We start from the raw sequence: 20,435 nt of genomic DNA on the forward strand, positions 1-20,435 counted from the left end.
GACTTTATCGTTACGAATGAAGAGTATATTATTTTCATAGAAAGTATTGTAGAATCTAAAAATTTAACTAAAATAGCAATTTCGCCAGTGGCGTAGAACTTGGAAAGGGTCAACCATTCACTTTCCCCCGTCGTACGCCTCTGGTAATAGCCAGAAACGGTTGTTTAACATAATTTAGTAGTTTGTACAGTACCTATACTTCCTGCCAAGTATGAAAAGGATAAGTCGAATAGCTTTAAAATGCTGAGCAAAAATAATTTTTAAATTTATAGATAAAACACCCTGTAACTCAGTAAGGAACCACATTTTATTTAGGTGATTTAGGTTAAATATTCGTATTTTGTGCTAAGGTTTGTCCAGTTATTATATGGACAATTATTAATGAAACCCTGTATACATTAAAGTCAGAATTTGGTATTAGTTTTGAGAGTAAACTAAATGTAAGCCCAAATACTTACGATGTCGGGATAGTACCACGAGGTTTTTTCCCTCGTGATTTACTTTGGTATCTCTAGCGCGAGAATTTTACTGCCATCGTTGCATTTGGTTGTCTTTTTAAAGACAGATCACATGCTATGATTTTTTGTGGCGGATATTCTTGAGTTCAGGTTGATTTCATGTAATCGAATGAACTATCTTTTAGTAAAGTCGTCCCAGGAACGCAACTCATCAATATTGACAATATCATTTTAAAGTCTTCTATTTTAAAATGTATAATATATGCCTGAATTTCCGATATAAATGAGTCAGATTAAATAAATTATTAGAAGAATTTTTTACTAAGTAACAACATTTTTGTTTATTTAGTATTATTTTGTATTTTAACAACGACACCCGACTTGGGCGTCGAAACGTTAATAAATTCATTTTTTTGGTAAAATTGTTGGCTTATTTCCCATTTAAAATAGTTCATTATAAAAATGCCACAAGGAAATAGCTTCAGAACAATACTATAAATGTGATGCATTTTTGACATATTTTTACATAATATTGTTTTAAGTTCTTACTTTAATGCAAGTATCCATTTGAACATTTTTCAGAACGGCCAAAAATTGGAAAATGTTCGGATGGCAAGGGCAAGTAAAAAAAAAATTGATTTTTGAATGGAAGCTCTCGTCAATATTTGTAGAGACGTACTATTCTCGGCCCACATTGTAGGTGGAAATTTGGCGTCTTCAGTGATGCAGTTCTCCACTAAGAAATCTGCAAATTTTTGAACTGCCGGATGTTTGGGTAAGATTGCTCCAAAATAAATCACAAGAAAGACCAAACACGTATTTTAAGTAACAAGAACAAAAAAAAATATTTAAGTTTAATAAAATAATTCGTTCATTTTGTCGAGGAGTTACCGTACATACCGAACGTGTGTTTAAATATTTATACGGTTTTAATTTTCTATACTCAATATTTTTAATAATCATGTAATCTTACACTATTATTATGCATTGAAACTATAATTCAAGTTCAATTTACAGAAAAAATTTCCTAAGATATTGTATCTTATTCTAGAAATTAAAAACAGCGAGTAGCTAAAAGTGAAAGTTTCACGATTATCAATTCAGGTTTGGACTCAGTCATATTCTAACTAGATACACAGGTACGAAATTAGATAATATAATATACAGGGTATCCAGAAACTCTCCTGAAAAACGAAGATCAGAGATTCCTCAGATAATTTTAAGACAATTTAACCAATTCACCTAATCCGAAAATGCTTCCCAAGAGAGGTAGAGCTCCTTAAAGATGGTTCCTCGTAATTAGTTTTTTTTTAAATACTCCAGAACGCTTTTCTTTAGAAAAACGAAAACTGTACGCCTATTTATCTTCCGGAGATAAATCGATTTCATCAATTCCGAATTTCTAGTACCGGCCATAGGCGTCCGTTTTGGGTAGGGCAACGGAAATTTGACATTGGATTATTAAATTGTAAGGTATTCTAGTACTAAAAGGTACTCTTAAGTCGGTAGGATACACCGTTTTCTAGAAAAATCGATTTGAATTTTTTTTAATTTGTAAAAATTTTTCAAAAGGAATCCATTTGGAAAAACGAAAACTGGTACGTTTATTTATTTTCCAAATATGAATCGATTCCATCAATTGTGAATTTCTACTACCGGCCATAGGCGTTCGTTTTGGGTAGGGCAACGGTTACTTTATCGCAAAGTTATTTGTTTCTAATTTTTATGCATTTTTGACACTAGATTATTAAATTATGAGGTATTCTAGTACTAAAAGTCACTCTTGCGTTAAGTCTGTAAAATGCACGTTTTTTTTTAAATTGTTTTTTAAATTCAAAAAATTAAAAATTTTTATAGAAAACGGTGTATTCTACTGACTTAAAGTAAGAGCACCTTTTAGTACTAGAATACCTCAAAATTTAATAATCCAGTGTCAAAAATGCTTAAAAGTTAAAGACAAAAAGGTTATGCGATAAAATAACCGTTGCCCTACCCAAATCGGACGCCTGAGACCGGTACTAGAAATTCGCAATTGATGGAGTCAATTTAAGTCATAAAAATCATAGAAAGGAGACAAACAGAATATTTCGGCCATATAATTAGAGGACCTAAATACCATGTACTTCGCCTTATAATACAATAAAAAGTGGAGGGAAAGAGAAGGATTGGTCGAAAGAAACTTTCACGGTTGCGTAATATTTTTCGCGCAGCAGCCGATAGAGATAGGTTTCAGGAACTTGTAAACATGATGAAGGCCAACGTCTGAATAAGGACACGGCTCCTAAAGAAGAAGAAGGAATCGATTTATCTCTGGAAGATAAATAGGCGTAAGAGTTTTTGTTTTTCTAAATAGAAGCGTTCTGCAGGTATTTAAAAAAATCTAATTATGAGGTGCCATCTTTAAATAGCTCTAGCTCCCTTAGGAAGCATTTTCGGATTAGGTAAATTGGGTTAAATTGTCTTAAAATTATCTGAGGAATCTCTGGTCTTCGTTTATTAGGAGAGTTTCTGGACACCCTGTATAACTTGCAATAATACAGCTCCCTCAACGTAAATAATTGTCTATTAGATTTCTAGACCATAATTTAAAAAAATGCATCTGAATAGACGGAAATGTAGTCAGCATACAGCACTCTTTATACAAATAGAAATGAGGAAAAGTGTTTTCCAGAGGAAAAGCATAAGGTTGTCCTAACAAAACAACCGATTAGCAAATCCATAAATCAATAGTTCAAATTCTTACTCGCTACTTGTCTGTATTTCATGCGAAACTGGTTTTTCAGCTTATCTTCTTCTTCTTGATGAGCCTATCCGTGATGCATGTTAACGATTATCATGGAAATCTTTACCCTGTCTGCAGTAGGGCGGAAAAGCTGCACAGATGTTGCGTTGAACCAAGTTCTGAGATTCTTTAACCTAGGATGTCCTCCTTCCTGGACAACGTTTTCCAAATATTTTTCCATGTGGGATGGCTTTTTAGAAGGGCATATCTCTTTTTTTTTAGGAGGAAATCTTCTTCATAAGACCCTCAGAGGAGGCAGCAGTATCCCAAGATAAGCCTGGGGCACTGCCCTCTCCTTCGGTGTGTGAGATTCAGTCCGATCGCCAGGTCCAGATAGTATGGTATAGTTAGACCCAAACCCAGACATCCAAAGTGAAAGTTATCCTCCAACACCAAATTGTTCTATATGGTCCACAGTCCACATAATGTTCAGAAAAAAGTCACACCATTTTGAGCGTCGGGTTTGGGGTGGGGGAGAGGGGGAGAAATCTGCAAATTCGTAGTTTTTTACGTTTTTCGTCAATATTTCTAAAACTAAGCGGTTTACCATGAACAACCCTCTACACAAAATTGTTCTACATTAAATTTGAAATAAAAAAGGCCCTATGCATAACCCTTCTAAAATGAACGGTTCCAAAGTTACGGGGGTAGTATAGTATAATTGGTCCAAAAAAGGCCTAACCCAGACATCCAAAGTAAAAGTTTTCCTTCAACACCAAATTGTTTTATATGGTCCACATAAGGTCGACATATTCTTCAGTATAAAGTTACACCATTTTGAGCGTGTGTGAGCTCAAAATGGTGTGACTTTTTTCTGAACATTATGTGGACCATATAGCACAATTTGGTGTTGGAGGATAACTTTGACTTTGGATGTCTGGGTTTTTGGTATAGTTTTATCATAAATATTGCCCAATAAATATAAAAAGTATCGAAAACCTCGACTTTTCACCCTCCGTAACTCTGGAACCGTTGATTTTATAACAATTATGTATAGAACATTTTTTGTTTTAAATTTCATGTAGAACATTTTTGTATATAACATTGTTTACGTTAAAGCATAGTTTTAGAAATATTGACGAAAAACGTAAAAAAACTACTAATTTACCGGCTTCTCTCCCATCTCCCTCCCAAACCGGACGCTCAAAATGGTGTAACTTTTTACTGAACAATATGTGGACCATATAGAACATTTTGGTGTTGGAGGAAAACTTTTACTTTTGATGTTTGGGTTAGGCCTTTTTTTGGACCAGTTATACTATACTACCTCCGTAACTTTGGAATCATTCATTTTAGAAAGATTCTGCATAGGGCCTTTTTTATTTTAAATTTAATGTAGAACAATTTTGTATAGAAGGTTGTTCATGCTAAACCGCATAGTTTTAGAAATATTGGCGAAAAACTTAAAAAACTACGAATTTACCGATTTCTCCCCCCTCTCCCCCCCCCCAAACCCGACGCTCAAAATGGTGTGACTTTTTTCTGGACATTGTGTAAACCATATAGAACAATTTGGTGTTGAAGGATAACTTTCACTTTGGATGTCTGGGTTATGCCATCTTTTGGATCAACTATACTATACTAAGACACCCGCCTACCCACTAAAACCCCCTCATTTCCAGTGGCAAACACCCGGTACGTGCTTTTAGTAAACGCAAGGACGCGTCCATAGTGCACGCTGGTTTGCACGCGTCAGACAGCCAGTGCAGAGTCGGTGTGCGAATTATCATAAGTATTTAGTTGTCAGCGCGCTGGAGCACTTTGGACAGGCCCATTTAAATATGAAGGATTTAGCTACACCGACTCAGCTTCGGCTTTCTGACTCGGAAACCAGCGTGCACATCGTCGAATGCCCCGGTGCAGACCCTATCTATACTCAATGTCGGTGAGACCGACATGGTAGTATGTACATAGGAAGGTTATCTGGATTAATTTCGCGTAATGCGTCCTAAATATTGTAACTTTCGAGATTTGATGGTGGTCGGTACCTCTCGGTTCTTCTTCATTCTTCTACGAACCTCCACATTTGTAAGTCGATCAGTGCACAGAATCTTAAGTATTCTCCGACATAGCCACATCTCAATGCTTGCAATGCGCGCTCTTATTTCTTAGTTGTTGGTCCATTCTTCATTTGGTGCCGAGGTAATTGTAGTGCGCCACTCCTACTGGCGTTTGGTTGACGTAGAGTTGACCTTTTTTCTTGCTAATTATCATGAGATGTATCTTCTTTACATTTATGTTGAGTCCATATTGTTGACTGTAATACGTGATTTTGTTCATAAGGTTGTCCATACATTTAATTTATGACTGCACCAAAATAAAGTTTAGAGCTATACTAGATGTATAATAATTTAACAAAACGATGAAGCAATTTTATTTTTATTCTTTACATTAAATAAATATTTTCAAAATATGCAGTGCGTGCTCCTACAATGTATATTTTTCTTAAAGACTGAATTACATTATATTAGTTGCGGTTCTATCAAAAGAATGATCATTTAGAGTTTCGTGGCGAAAAAAAAAAATGGAAACACCTACTGTTATATTATAGCGAATAATCTACTACAAAAAAAGTTTTCCGGAACTTTCTCACATTTTCGAGAGTACGACTCTGATTTTATGTACAAGGTTATTTCATTTAGATTGTTCTTTAACTTTTTGAATTTATAATAATATTATGTAGACACCAGATGATAAATTAATTAGTTGCAAACGGATCACAAGAATACTATTATACCTGTCTGACTGGTTTTTATTATATATCTTTATGAATAAATTGATAAGTTTACTTTTAAAAATGTTTAATTAAAATTATTATTTGGTGACAACAACTGGACTTTTGTGTTTACTAAATTTTATTTAAAAAATGAATGTGTGTGTACTTTGTACGCACGTTAGAAGTCATACTTCTATTATAAATATTATGATTTCAACGAAATAAAAATATATTTTTTCTACAACCGTGTTAAAAATGCAATTTTTAGCACTCCATAGGAGCGTTAAAAATGCTGCTTTAAAATTTTTAATGTCCGACTGGTCTATTATTTGACAAATAATGACATTATTTCGAAGTCTATTAAGTACGATATAACGCCCAAGGGCGTGTTATTGAAAAATAACGCCAATATATAATAGGGCCTATTAAATTTAAATAACGAGTTAAACACTGTCAAGTTGACAAATAAAACTCTAAGTAAAACTATGGTTACCACAATTACGTTACGACTATTTCTGGTAAATGTACTTATTTGAAAACTTCAAATTTTTTGCATATAAAGAATAATTTAGTCAGACATTAAACATTGAATGCACCACGGGTATTATAATAATAACGCTTTCGGTCAACGTATATACCTCGGGCCGAAGGCCCTCTGTTTATACACCATTGGCCTCAAGCGTTATTATCCTTATAATACCCTTGGTACCTTAATAACTATAAGGCACTGCAGTTAAAAGTGAATTGTTAACCGTGTTAAAAATGCAATTTTTAGCACTCCATAGGAGCGTTAAAAATGCTACTTTAAAGCACTAGTGCTTTAAAATTTTTAAGGCACTGCAGTTAAAAGTGAATTGTCAAATTGTTAAACGTCAAAATATTTATATTTCATTTATTAACATTAATATTAATAGTACAACTTGCGCAATTTGAAAAAAAGTGGTTTAAAAGGTTTTTTAACACGTTTGTAGAAAAAAACTATTAAAATTTGTTGGAATATACAACAATAAAAGTAAGATGTTATTCTATAGTTGTTATGATTTACGTATTGACAGTATAGGCAGTTTTGATGTAATGTCAAGAAAAATATAAAAATGGAATGTCAGTCAAGTTCAAGTAAAAGTTTTTGTAGATATTGTCCTGTAATTGAGAATGAATAAATTATAATTGTTAATATATAAGACGTTTGTAGAAAAAATATTGTATGATATACGTGTTAAAAAAGTACATTTTTAAGGCACTCATGTGAATTGCAGAATTCGCTTCGCTCATTCTGCAAACTTTCACATGCGTGCCTTAAAATTGTACTTTTAACACTTATATCATAAATAACTGTTAAACAAATATCGTTTGACTTGATATTGTTTTTTGAAGATATTCTTCTTTAGCGGCGAATCGATTGAGGGTAAAATTGTACATAGATCTGCGCGCCTGCGCACACTGACAGTCTGTAGTTCTGACAGTATGTAGTTCATTGCTAATCTTTCAAGATAGATATGTATGTATCTGTAACCGTGCAAATAAGTCATTAAAAGAATATATTAGTGTTTTTAGGAAATGTATTATTTATTATAATTCTTGTGTTTTTGGATTTGTGTTTCTCTGTAGTAAAATAATAAAATATTATGTAAGCATAATATTTTTACACTATATGTCGCCGTGTTGTGTAATTATATCCGAAACTTACATGTCAATTCCTAGGGCCTCGCTGGAGTAGTGGGTAATGCGTCAGCTCTGAGATTGGAATGACGCGGGTTCAATTCCTGGGCGATTCATATTTTTTTTTATTTTTGGTTGTTTTAATAAAAAAATTTTGAAAGTGGTAGATAAGAAAGTTAGTTTGATTTTTAAATGAAATACAAATAACCTTTTAAGTATATTTACTTCGTTTAAATTACCTATTATATAATAGAAGAATATCTTCTTACGTGCGTACAAAGTACACACACATTCTTTTTTTTTACTTGAAATAATAAGAAATATCAGATGATTACATATAAGTTTGGTTGTGTGTATATAATCTACTTTAATCTTTAATCTACAGCAAAAGATAAATATGTTTCTCTGTTTTGTGCCGCATGTATCATCAGCTTTTGGTATTTGGAGTAGTACATGAATGTACACACACCCAAACTTATATGTTTTCGGTACATACACCCAAACAATCAGATAGTACAGCTCGGTACGGTATAGGTAATTTGCTTGAGTTGCGAATTGAACGAAAATAAATAAACTAACTTTTGCGTCCAAAAACAAAAATATGCCTCATGGGGGGTGATAGAAATTACAACGGGGAAAGATATTGGTCTTTTGGAGAAAGTAATGTTCTCAGAGGGACATAGCTGTAGAGCTAGGCGTAACACAGGGCGTTCTGTCCAAAACCTATACCTATGCTAGGTAACAGGAACTAGGAACGCTTAAAAATAAAGCAAGGGAAAGTCCTAAAAAGTAATAACGACTCGCCACGATCGTTTAATTGTCCAATCAACTGGAAAACACCCAATCATTTGTCACCTGCAGCTCCAAAGGCAACTTTTGGAAGCTACAGGTGTAACTTTTTCAGTTGAAACGATAAGAAGAAGAGTTTGTGCCAAGAAGTATACAGCAGGAGACATTTATGAGTTCACGAGTTATACAGGCAGCACAAGATTGATGGCTTAAATTGATGTCTTCACCACCAAAACTGGAACATTGGGAATTGACAAAATGTGCTATTTTCAGAAAAAGTCAGGATTGGTGTAAAATCAGATGACCCACGAAATCGTGTATTTAGAGGTCGAAGAAGACAAGCAAGAACGAAAGCTGTCAGATCTGTTCACAAATATACAAGGGGAAGTATAATGTTCTGGAGAGGAATTGTGATCCGTAAAAAAACTCCTTTAATTTTCATCCAATCAACTTTAACTGCTCACACGTATGTTGATAACCTGTAGCTAGGCTCTGGAAAGATGCAACAGGAGAAAATTTAATTTTCATGCATGATAATGGACCTCCACATACCATTAGAGTGACTAGAGACATCATTGAAGCAGAAGGTATATGAAGAAAATGTTTGACTTCGTGTGTTCGTTTTTTTAAATTCTTACGAAATAATAAGAAATATCAGATGAAAAAACTCTAACAAGAAGTAAAACCACTTCTATGTAAATTGGTATATTTATTAAAACTTAAAAAATCCCAATGGATTGAATAAAATATGTCCAATTCAGAACGTTTTCAGACCTATCGGTCCATCATCAGTGAATGTGCATACTTGCTAAATAGCCCCAGAACCAAACAATGGTTGAATTTAAAATTCAATTTACATTATTTAAAAATAATATTAAACAGGCTAAACGCCGATGTTAAAGGATATAGCCTACGGGAACATGGTGAAACCCTACCAAAAACTCAATCAACCATCTTAGGCCAACTTTGACTATAAAGTATACTCACTTTATAGTCAAAGTTGGCCTAAGATGGTTGATTGAGTTTTTGGTAGGGTTTCACCATGTTCCCTTAGGCTATATCCTTTAACATCGGCGTTTAGCCTGTTTAATATTATTTTTAAATAATGTAAATTGGATTTTAAATTCAACCATTGTTTGGTTCTGGGGCTATTTAGCAAGTATGCACATTCACTGATGATGGACCGATAGGTCTGAAAACGTTCTGAATTGGACATATTTTATTCAATCCATTGGGATTTTTTAAGTTTTAATAAATATACCAATTTACATAGAAGTGGTTTTACTTCTTGTTAAAGTTTTTTAACTATATGGTATACAGCCAACCTAGGGAACTTCCCTTTTAGTCAATATCAGATGATTCCATGTAAGTTTGGGTGTGTGTATAATATAATAGATAAAGGGATTCTCCAAGTACACTTCCCTGGTGTACTCGCCATTATTTTATGGTGACCCGAAAATTTATCATCGACAATGAGGATTCTGTGACATTGCTGAATTAAAGAGAGTGGTTTTCTTGAAATACGCATTAGTGGGACATGTATAATCAAATTATCTAACTGCTGTGTTTCTGTTATTATGTTTACAAGTATTTCCAATATTTTTGAAATATTTGGTACTTATCGGTCTAGTATAATTTCACAAAAATACTTTCAACAGATAGAGTTACATGGATATCGCTTAAAAATAGAGGCATCCCGATAAAATGAATAAACCCAATCAAAGAAAGCTATAATAATTATAAAAATGTAGTACAGCACCGTGGCAAACTATCTAGTTAATTTTAAACAGTAACAGGGGTTAAACAAGGATGTATACTATCGCCAATACTGTTCTCCATACTATTAGATGACGTAATGAGGAAATCATTAAATAACAAGAAGAGAGGAAAATAATGGGGATTAACGGAAAACCTTGAAGATCTAGATTTTGCAGATGATATAATGTGCTTACGATCGCAGAACAGGCAACATATGCAGGAAAAGATAGAAGCGTTAGAAACAAAAGCGAGCAAAGTCGGATTAAAAATAAATAAAAAAAGACCAAATCTATGAGCTTGAATACGACACAAAATATACAACTAAGAGTAAGAGAAGGAATTATAGAAGAAATAGACGAGTTTAACTATGCAGGCAGTACGATGTCGAAAAAGAATGGAGTACTCAGAGACGTCGACAAAAGAATAAATAAGGCCAGGAGCACTTTCGCAAGACAAAATAAGATATGGCGTACAAGCACCCTGACAATCCATACAAAAATAAAAGTCTTAATGGTTAAACCAGTCTTACTCTATGTCGCAGAATCGTGGACAATTACTAAAACAATAGAAATAAACTCCAGGTTTTCATAAATATGGCGGCCCGAAGTTACAAGCAACCGAGAGCTATGTGCCCGAGCAGAAGAAGAGGAAATTGGAAAAGACATACATACCTTAACAGATAAATATATTTGAATAATTGTACATTTGAGTAACTTTAATAAGTAAAAGCACATAAGCAAGATATATTTCTTTAATTTTATAATACCTTTCCTTTACTTAAAACATTTTTAAACGGGAAAGAAGTTTTAGAACGTTTTTTCTAGGTTTTATACTTTCATATTATTTACTGTTGAGAATTTTATCATTGTTACTTCATTTCTGGTTTTTACAGGTTCACCTTGATCTAAAAAATGGTTCACTTTATAACAAAGTGGTCATTAACCGCAAAAAATCAGTGTATTTCCATGATTGTTACATTTCGTACTATTTCCGTAACCGCTCGCTAAAATATAGAACGACTGTTACGGCTCCACTGAAATATTTTAAAACGGTGGCTTAATGACACGCTAAGCAAAACATTTACTGGTACGATTTATATATTAACCCGTGAATCATGCGGAATGGTGCAACGAAAATCAAATCGATGGCTGCCGTTAGGCAATTTTACCGCGAAAGGCCTAACTAGTAACAAAAAAGAATGATTAAAGGAAATAATATACCAACAGTTATATTTATTCCATCGGCATGTAATTGAAATAAATGCGAATATTAAGCATAACCTTGTAACACTCAGGGTGTTAACACAAAAATGAACGAAGACCACGTTCTTTGGATCTTTCTTACTAGCTCAGAAAAAGGAATAGAATTGACAAAAAAAATAAAGGAGAGCTACTAGGGCTAAACTAGAAATAACGAATAAAGAAAACGAAGAAAACAAGTTAGCAACAACTTGGCAAAGAGGGCGCCACTTTGTCTTTTCTTAGAGAGACAAACATAACTCTTAAAATCAAAATACAAATATAAACAAATAAAAAGTAAATCTTGAATGGGTTGCATGTGAGAGTTCATTTTAAATGAAGTAAAAGTCAGACTTACTCTCAATCTTTATTATAACTTCCGACGACCGGTTTCGCTCTTTAAAATATGTAGAGCATCTTCAGGTCAAAGGTAACAAGTTACAAAATGATTCGGATACAAGGAGCTACTAACTCAGTATTCATTTTCATGATGTTTCTGTTAAAGTTATGTTAACGGGATGTGGTGGAATAGACGCAGGATGCAGCAAAGGTAAACAAATTTATGGGATTTGGGAATTCTTGATCTATCTCATCACCCTCAAGAATTCCCAAATCCCATAAATTTGTTTACCTTTGCTGCATCCTCCGTCTATTCCACCATATCCCGTTAACATAACTTTAACAGAAACATCATGAAAATGAATACTGAGTTAGTAGCTCCTTGTATCCGAATCATTTTGTAACTTGTTACCTTTGACCTGAAGATGCTCTACATATTTTAAAGAGCGAAACCGGTCGTCGGAAGTTATAATAAAGATAGAGAGTAAGGCGCGCCGCACATTGAGACGCAGGTGACGCAGGTAACGCAGCGTAGGACAGCACAGGTTTCTGTTTTCCGTACAATTACATTACGCCGCGCAAATTGAAACGCAGGGCAGTGCAGCACAGAACTGTGTTTAAGAAAACCTGCCAGCGCAGTCGTCCGGACACAGATTCCTGTGCCACGTGCAGAGCAGTTTGTTTGTTTCTAGTAAAGTTTTGTGTGGTTATATTCGAAATGAATGAACAATTAATTGAATTGGTGAGAAGCCAGACAATTCTTTACGATACCAACGATCCCAATTATTTAAAAGCAAAATTGAAGGATGAATTATGGAATGATATAGGAAAAAAACTAAATTTAAAAAGCGGTAAGTTAAACAAATACTTTTAATTATATTAATTATATCAGAACAGTAAGTACATAGCTACGTTATTTTTAAGGGCATAGGCGCAAAATGTCGTCTGTCAAAATGTTCAATGTGTTTTAAATGCATTCATTTTTTTCGAATCCTGAGAAAACTAATAAATATTTTTGAAAAATTTAAAAGCAGAATGAAAGATTATATTATTACTGAGGGCCGAAAATCCCTGAAAACTTCTATAATGTTAATTGATTTTAATAGGTTACATAGGTGAAAATCAAAGAGAACATTTAGTGTGATTTCTCATTGCAAATATTTCATTCAAAAGAAACTTATTATTAAATAATACGTTATTACCGAGGGCTGAAAGAATAAAATTTATTCTAAGGGACTTTCGGCTCTCGGTAATAACGTATCCTTTCAATATGCGTTTAAATTTTTCAAAAATACTTATTAGTTTTCGCAGGATTCGAAATAAATCAATACATTTAAAACAAATTGAATATTTTGACAGGCGACATTTTGTACCTTTCCCCTTAGACCACTACAAGATTTTTCTGCGTAAATAAAATATTAAAATTTTCCTTGTAAAACGCTTGATTCTTGCCAAGGTATTTGCCCTTCTGTATTAAAATATTGCGTAAAGTTTTGCCTTATTAGGAAAGCGTTTGATGTACTTCGGATATTATTGTTTCGTAATGAAAGTAGCTGGCTTGTAGGGAGTTCGGTATTGGTTCCATCCACGTGGTTACAGGCTTCTTTACAGCCTCTTAGGTAGTTGTGCAGGACACAGGCTGCTTTTGTAACATTCACAACACTTTCAACTTTTATTTCAAAAGGCTTTCTGAACACACGAAATCGAGAGGCGAGAATTCCAAAGGCACATTCAACACATTGACGAGCTCGCGACAGCCTGTAGTTAAATATTTTATTTTCAAGATTACCATTACCAATAACGCTTCGTCTCGGATAAGGTCGCATTAAATTTTCTGTTAGCGGAAATGCTTCATCGCCCACAAAAACGTATGGTAAATGCACTTCAGCTGTACTGAATAAAGTCGGGTGTGGAAGACCCAAAGTTTTTCTCATCATTCTTTTCCCAAGTGGGCTGCTTGAGAAAATATTACCATCGCTGAATCTCCCCATTGACCCAACATCAATGGTAGTAAATTTATAATTTGCATCAACGGTAGCCATTAAAACAATGGAGCAATGTTGTTTATAATTGTAGTATGAGGAGCCAGTTTTTGGTGGTTTTTGAATTACGATATGTTTCCCGTCGACAGCTCCCACGCAATGAGGGAAATGCCATTTCTTCTCAAAATCCAATGACATCGCTTTCCACATTTCAGTAGTCGGTTTTGCTAAGTACAGTGGTTGCATGTTGGTCCATATTGCAACAGATATCTCGTTTACTATTTTAGCAACTGTTCGATCCCCCATTCTATAGCTGTACGCTATGCTTCTATAGCTATCTCCAGAACCAATATACCTACAAAAAAGTTACATCTGTGTTACTATTTTTCAACACATCATGCAATATTGCATAAGTCTTTTATCCCCTTTACGCCTGAATTTATTTAAAAATAAAATTCTGTTACAGGAAATGAGGCGAAGACACTTTGGCTTAAGCTTCGTAACTGCCACCGCGATGCACTGCGAAGACAGAAAAAGTGTCTAAAAAGCGGAGCTGCTGCTGTCGTCATCAAAAAATGGAAATTTCAAAAACAGATGAATTTTTTGATTCCATATATGTCCAACAGATCACGTGAAGGTAATTTACAAGAAGATAGTGAAGATGAAGACCTACAACAGGAAGACTCCATAGTTGATCCAGACAGTGAAATTTTTGACGAGGTGGCCAGCGACATTCGACATGATACCGAAGAAATCGAGAGTGTTAAAAATGATATTGTTGATGAGCCGTCTACGTCTGGTATTGTTATACAAAAAAATAACGAAAAAGAAAATGCCAAACGTAAGGCAACTGCAGACCAATCAATCACAACCAAACCAGCTAAAAATAATAAACCTAAAAATGATGATATACAGGAAGTGATAAAGCAGTCAATTATCCAACGTCAAAAAAGGGCCGAAGAAAGAGCAGTTGAAAGGGCAGTACAGAAGCCTTTGGATGATGATCTCTATCATTTTTATATGTCGATGTACAAAATAACCAAAAAAATGTCTCCTAAATTTCAACATCGTGCAAGAAATGATGTGTTTCAAGCTATATCGCAGCTGGAAGCTGCATATCTAGAAATGCAGGATCCCAGTCAAGAAAACTACACTTATCGTGAACAAAGAGTTTTTACAGGTGCATATGTTAATACTCATATTCAGCAGCCCTCTTATTCGTCAACACCTCTTCCATCACCAAGTTCCAGCCACAGTAGTCAGAATACTGAGAATCAACATTATAATAATCCTCTAGCTCCTATGACCAACAACTCTTTTTTATGCTCGAGTGCTTACAACTCTAGAAGCACCAATAATAATTATTCATCTACCACACTCACCCCCAGGTTGTCTACTGAGACATCTCCTCAAACCGCCAATACCGGTAATATTCGTAATTTTGTGGAAAATTATAGAGTATAGAATTATGACTGTTTAAATGGACATTTTTGTATTTTTTAATAAAACATAAAATTAATAAAAATAATACCTTAAAAAAACAGCTAGTTTTTCTTTAGTTCCTATTGGTTTTTGGGCATTACAACCATCTGAATAAATACTGTTTTCTATTAAATTATGTACTTCATCAACTTGTTTTCTGCTTAACCGAAAATAATTTAAATAAGCAGGGTCAGAGAATTCGGATGATAGTGCAAATTCCCCGTGAGTACTTCTCTTTTTCATATAGTCGCTTTTCCAAAATGATTTTTTTCTCTTTGACATGTTGAATAATAAAATCGTTTCTTCAAATTCAGCGTCTGACTCTGACTCGGAACTGTCCAGAAATACCGCCATTATTTAAATTATAAAATTCTCTTTCTATGTTCAGATAATATATTTGATATTCACACCTCAAAATTTTCGAGAGGACTGCTTCCAAATATGCGCTCACACTGCGTGACACGTATATTTTCTGACCTGTGTAACCTGTTCTGCATTGCGTCGCCTGTGTCACCTGCGTCCCAATGTGCTGCTTACCTAAGTCTGACTTTTACTTGAAATAAAAAGTAAAAAATAACAAGTAACAACCACATCTACCTTATTTAGTTTTAGGCCGGCCGCACATTGAACCGCAGGTGACGCAGGCGACGCAGTGTAGGACAGAACAGGTTTCTGTTTTCCGTACAATTAACTATCCCGCGCGAATTGGAACGCAGAGTAGGGTAGCACAGAACTGTGTTTCAGTAAACCTGCTAGCGCAGTCTTCCGGATACAGTTTCCTGCGCCACGTGCAGAGCAGTTGTTTGTTTCTGGTAAAATTTTGTGTGGTTATATTCGAAATGCATGAACAAAATAATTGAATTGGTAAAGCCTTACAATTCGGTACACGACAATTAGACCGAAATCATTAGACCGAACTCATTGGACCGAAAAGCACTTTAACGAAACCTCACTAGACCGAACAGCATTAGACCGAAATGGTACATAAATTAAAAAAGATTGCAGTAAATTATGCTTAGATTTTGTATATTTGTCTTTTTGTTTATTGTACTTTTTTGTATTATTTTATATATAGACTGTGTAAATTGTTACTCTGTACAGGTTGCTATGAAATAATTTTTTCCACCTACCTCTACCGAAAGTATACTTTTCCGGACCTGATTGTAGGGAGCAAAGTTGTACTTTTCCTCCCTAGGGAGGAAAATATTTTTCCTCCCTAGGGAGGAAAAGTAAAAGTGACGTCATAATATTTCATTCATGAAATATAACTTATTGACGCCCTGTATAATATCTATTTTCTATTACGGAGTATCTATACATTTTAACGTTTATTTATAAAACATCCTGTATTTTGCAGAATGGTAAAAAACAGTAAATTGTTATTTTTATTTAACAATGTTTACATTAATAATTTGACTTATATTTGACAGCTGACAGTTATATTGTACCTACTTGTTGTTTTAGTTCTAATAAATTTTGTTGGTTAGTTACATAAATAAATTAAGTAAAAATGACAAAATGACTTGTTATTTGAGGAAGGTGGAAAAACCATATGTATAACATGGGAGTAAAGTGCCTTTTCCTCCCTTGAATGATTACTGCCCTCCGCTACGCGTCGGGCAGTAAACTTCATTCTCGGGAGGAAAAGTTACACTTTCCTCCCTTGTTATACAAATAGCTATTTATCTGTTAAACAAATTAGTGAAGGTAAAAATAAATTAAGGGTAGAGTGACGTTAAGATCATTTTAACTGTTTCTAACAACATAACCATCCAAATAACACTTAGTTGTAATTACGTTTGTCTTACCTCTTTTACTGCGACAAAGAAAAAGAAAAAAAGAAACAAAAAACAAAGCAAAAAACACAACCTCTAAACTCGCCAGTACTTTGTGCTGAAAGTCCTAAGACTGGATAAAGGGTGAAGGGACGTTGAAGTTAACCTTGCTCATATTACAATCCTGTTTGAGCACCCTGTATACTGCTTTCGGTCTAATGATTTCGGCCTCTTTACAGTAAACCATACAATTCTTTACGATGCTATTATATTATGTACTTCATCAAATTATTTTCTGCTTAACCGAAAATAATTTTAAAAAACAGGCTCAAAGCTCACAGCTCCTTTTCATATAGTTGCTTTTCCAAAATGATTTTTTCCTCTTTTATATGCCTATAATAAAATTGCTTCTTCAAATTCTGCGTCAGACTCCGACATGGAACCGTCCAGAAAGAAAGCTATAATTAAAATTAAAAAAAGTCTCTTTCTATGTTCCAATAATACAGACAACCAAACTTATATGGAATCACCATGTATTTCAAATCATAATTTATTTCTTTTGGAAAAACTTGATATTTTTGCGAAGAATAAAGGTTTTTATTGGAAATAAACAAATCGATAAGACAATCAGATAGTACAACTCGGTACGGTATAGTAGTGTAGGAAACAGAGGTTGAACCTTGCAAAATGGACACAAGTCCGGTTTAATTTTTTTTCTGGTGTATTAAGGGGTGATTATTATAGGACTAACTTTTTCTGAAAAAATTTCGCCCAGGAATCCCCCTTTTCACCCCTTTAAAGGGGGTAATTTGTGGTTTTTGCGGAACGTAGCCCTTCCTGTACCTTTTACAAAAAATTTTTTTTATAGAAATATAAAGAGGACTATATTTTCTACGATTTCTTTTCAACAGCATATGTCTATCATCCACCGTTTAGCGGGGGTTAGTTTAGCCCCAAATTTGACAAGTTTTTAAAAAATATGTTTTAAAAAAAATATATTTTTCCCTAACTGTAACGGAAATTAAGAAGAAATCTAACCGCAATTATTCGCAAATACTTGATTGATTTTTTGGTATAGGTTTCACTTAAGGGTAATTGCCCTTTTTTTAATTACAGGGTGTTACATTTTAAAAAACCCCTTTTTATACCATCTGAACCGTTTATGCTAGAGTTTAAAGACTTTCAACGATTACCCATGTACTGGTGCTATTTACAAATTTGTATAATGCACCCCCATTTTTTCCCCGGAACCACCCCAAAAAAAAAGAATTAATAAATAAAGTGATTTTCTTGGAATCCTTCGCACACAATGCCCTTTATTAATTGCTTCATATATCATTTTGTGCACGTTATTATTACCCATGCATGGACACCAAAAGCTATTTCCTACTGCAACCCCTGCAGCCAAAAAAAAAATAAATAAAATGGGGGGTTGAAATTTTTTTTTGTTTTTTGCTTTTTGATCCATATCGGCATATTTTTCATCAATAGTGCTTTTCAAAAATATATATGGTTATTGCAACATCCCTGCGGAAACCACCCCAATCCTTGAAAATATACTGCAAAAACTACCCCTATCCCTTGGCGAGGATGTTTTTACGATTTTCTCATTACCTATGCATTCCTTTTAAACAAAAGTTATACAAGAATAAAGACCACTATTTACTCTAAAAATTAGGCCCTATTCATTTTTTTCGTATAAGCAACCGTTACGGCACAGTGGCGCCGTAAACCTCATATATGCTTTGGCAGGCTCCAGTTTTTGTTTTCTTTTTCGTCATCTGTTTGTTTTATTGATAAAGTACTTATGTAAAATAAAACAACGCAGTGTAACCTACAAATTATGATCTATGCACATTTTATTGTCTTTGCGCCCCAAAGCCACAGTGGTGGCCCAAAATAAATTTTTGCATATTTTCGCCACCTACACGTATTTTATCGCCACCTACACGTATTTTATTGCATTAATGCTACCTTAATAGCACAATATTCACCCTTAAGTGGTCGCTAAGTACTGGCGGAACCAGGAAGGGGTGATGGGGGTGATCACCCCCCCCTCTCAAACCAAGTGATATTATATTTAAAGATTATAAAAATATTCATTTATTTTTATAGAAATACTTATATTATATTATTATTTTTATAAAAATGGCGTACTTTTTATGCTTTAGCGACAGTGGCGGATCCAGCATCATTAAGAGGGGGGTGCCAATTGGTTAAAATTCTATAAAAATAAATGAATATTTTTATAATCTTTAAATATAAAATCACTTGGTTTGAGAGGGTGGGGGGTGATCGCCCCCATCATCCCTCCCTGGATCCGCCACTGCTTAGCGACCACTTAAGGGTGAATATTGTGCTATTAAGGTAGCATTAATGCAATAAAATGCGTGTAGGTTGCGAAAATATGCAAAAATTGATTTTGGGCCACCACTGTGGCTTTGGGGCGCAAAGATTGTAAAATGTGGATAGGTCATAATTTGTAGGTTACACTGTGTTGTTTTATTTTACATAAGTACTTTATCAATAAAACGAACAGATGACGAAAAAAAAACAAAAACTGGAGCCCGCCAAAGCATATATGAGGTTTACGGGCTTTAGTCTACGGGCCTACTGGGGTTTAGGAATAGGACCTAATTTTTAGAGTAAATAGTGGTCTTTAACACTGTATAAGTTTTGTTTAAAAATAATGCATAGGTAATGAGAAAATCATAAAAACATGCTCGCCAAGGGATAGGGGTAGTTTCTGCAGTATATTTTCAAGGATAGGGGTGGTTTCCGCAGGGAGGTTGCAATACCCATATATATTTTTGAAAAGCACTATTGATGAAGCATATGCCCATATGGATCAAAAGGCAAAAAACAAAAAAAAACAATTTCAACCCCCCACTTTATTTATTTTTTTTTTTGGCTACAGGGGTTGCACTAGGAAATCGCTTTTGGTGTCCATGTATGGGTAACGTGCACAAAATGATGTATGAAGCATATTAATAAAGGGCATTGTGTGTGAAGGATTCCAAGAAAATCACTTTATTTATTAATTTTTCTTTTTTTTTGGGGGTGGTTCCGGGGAAAAAATGGGGGTGCATTATACAAATTTGTAAATAGCACCAGTACATGGGTAATCGCTGAAAATCTTTTTACTCTAGCATAAACGGTTCAGATGGTATAAAGAGGGGTTTTTTTAAAATGTAACACCCTGTAATTAAAAAATCAGCAATTACCCTTAAGTGAAACCTATACCAAAAAATCAATCAATTATTTGTGAATATATGCGGTAGGATTTCTTCTTAATTTCCGTTACAGTTAGGGAAAAATATATATTTTTTTAAAACATCTTTTTTTAAAACTTGTCAACTTTGGCGCACCACCCTTGCTAAACGGTGGATGATAGACATATGCTGTTGGAAATAAATCGTAGAAAATATAGTCTTCTTCATATTTCTATAAAAGAAAT

General features: G+C 34.2%; 3 protein-coding genes across 4 annotated transcripts in view; 1 reads left to right on the top strand and 2 right to left on the bottom strand.

Annotated features, from left to right (window-relative positions):
* LOC126889519 (serine/threonine-protein kinase tricornered) overlaps positions 1–20,435 on the bottom strand; it is a 675,111-nt gene that overhangs the window by 582,666 nt on the left and 72,010 nt on the right. The gene's annotated exons all lie outside the window — the stretch shown is intronic.
* LOC126889521 (uncharacterized) lies at positions 12,253–15,231 on the top strand. Its single transcript, XM_050657861.1, has 2 exons — positions 12,253–12,590; positions 14,188–15,231. The coding sequence occupies exons 1-2, from the start codon at positions 12,458–12,460 to the stop codon at positions 15,183–15,185; spliced, it is 1,131 nt and encodes a 376-aa protein (XP_050513818.1). The 5' UTR covers positions 12,253–12,457; the 3' UTR covers positions 15,186–15,231.
* LOC126889520 (uncharacterized) lies at positions 12,596–15,642 on the bottom strand. The gene is made up of 2 exons (XM_050657860.1): positions 15,253–15,642; positions 12,596–14,076 (listed from the first exon to the last, which is right to left on the bottom strand). Exons 1-2 carry the CDS (start codon positions 15,555–15,557, stop codon positions 13,158–13,160), a joined length of 1,224 nt encoding a protein of 407 aa, XP_050513817.1. The 5' UTR covers positions 15,558–15,642; the 3' UTR covers positions 12,596–13,157.

This window comes from Diabrotica virgifera, chromosome 8 (assembly GCF_917563875.1).
Source record: "Diabrotica virgifera virgifera chromosome 8, PGI_DIABVI_V3a".
Taxonomy (NCBI): Eukaryota; Metazoa; Arthropoda; class Insecta; order Coleoptera; family Chrysomelidae; genus Diabrotica; species Diabrotica virgifera.

What these genes read in the sequence shown, in the direction of transcription:
- LOC126889521 (XM_050657861.1), top strand. Translation starts at nt 12,458, where the DNA reads ATGAATGAACAATTAATTGAATTGGTGAGAAGCCAGACAATTCTTTAC. An exon ending in AAAACTAAATTTAAAAAGCG is followed by an intron (nt 12,591 to 14,187) that starts GTAAGTTAAACA and finishes ATTCTGTTACAG; the next exon opens with GAAATGAGGCGAAGACACTT.
- LOC126889520 (XM_050657860.1), bottom strand. Translation starts at nt 15,557, where the DNA reads ATGGCGGTATTTCTGGACAGTTCCGAGTCAGAGTCAGACGCTGAATTT. An exon ending in AAACTAGCTGTTTTTTTAAG is followed by an intron (nt 14,077 to 15,252) that starts GTATTATTTTTA and finishes ACTTTTTTGTAG; the next exon opens with GTATATTGGTTCTGGAGATA.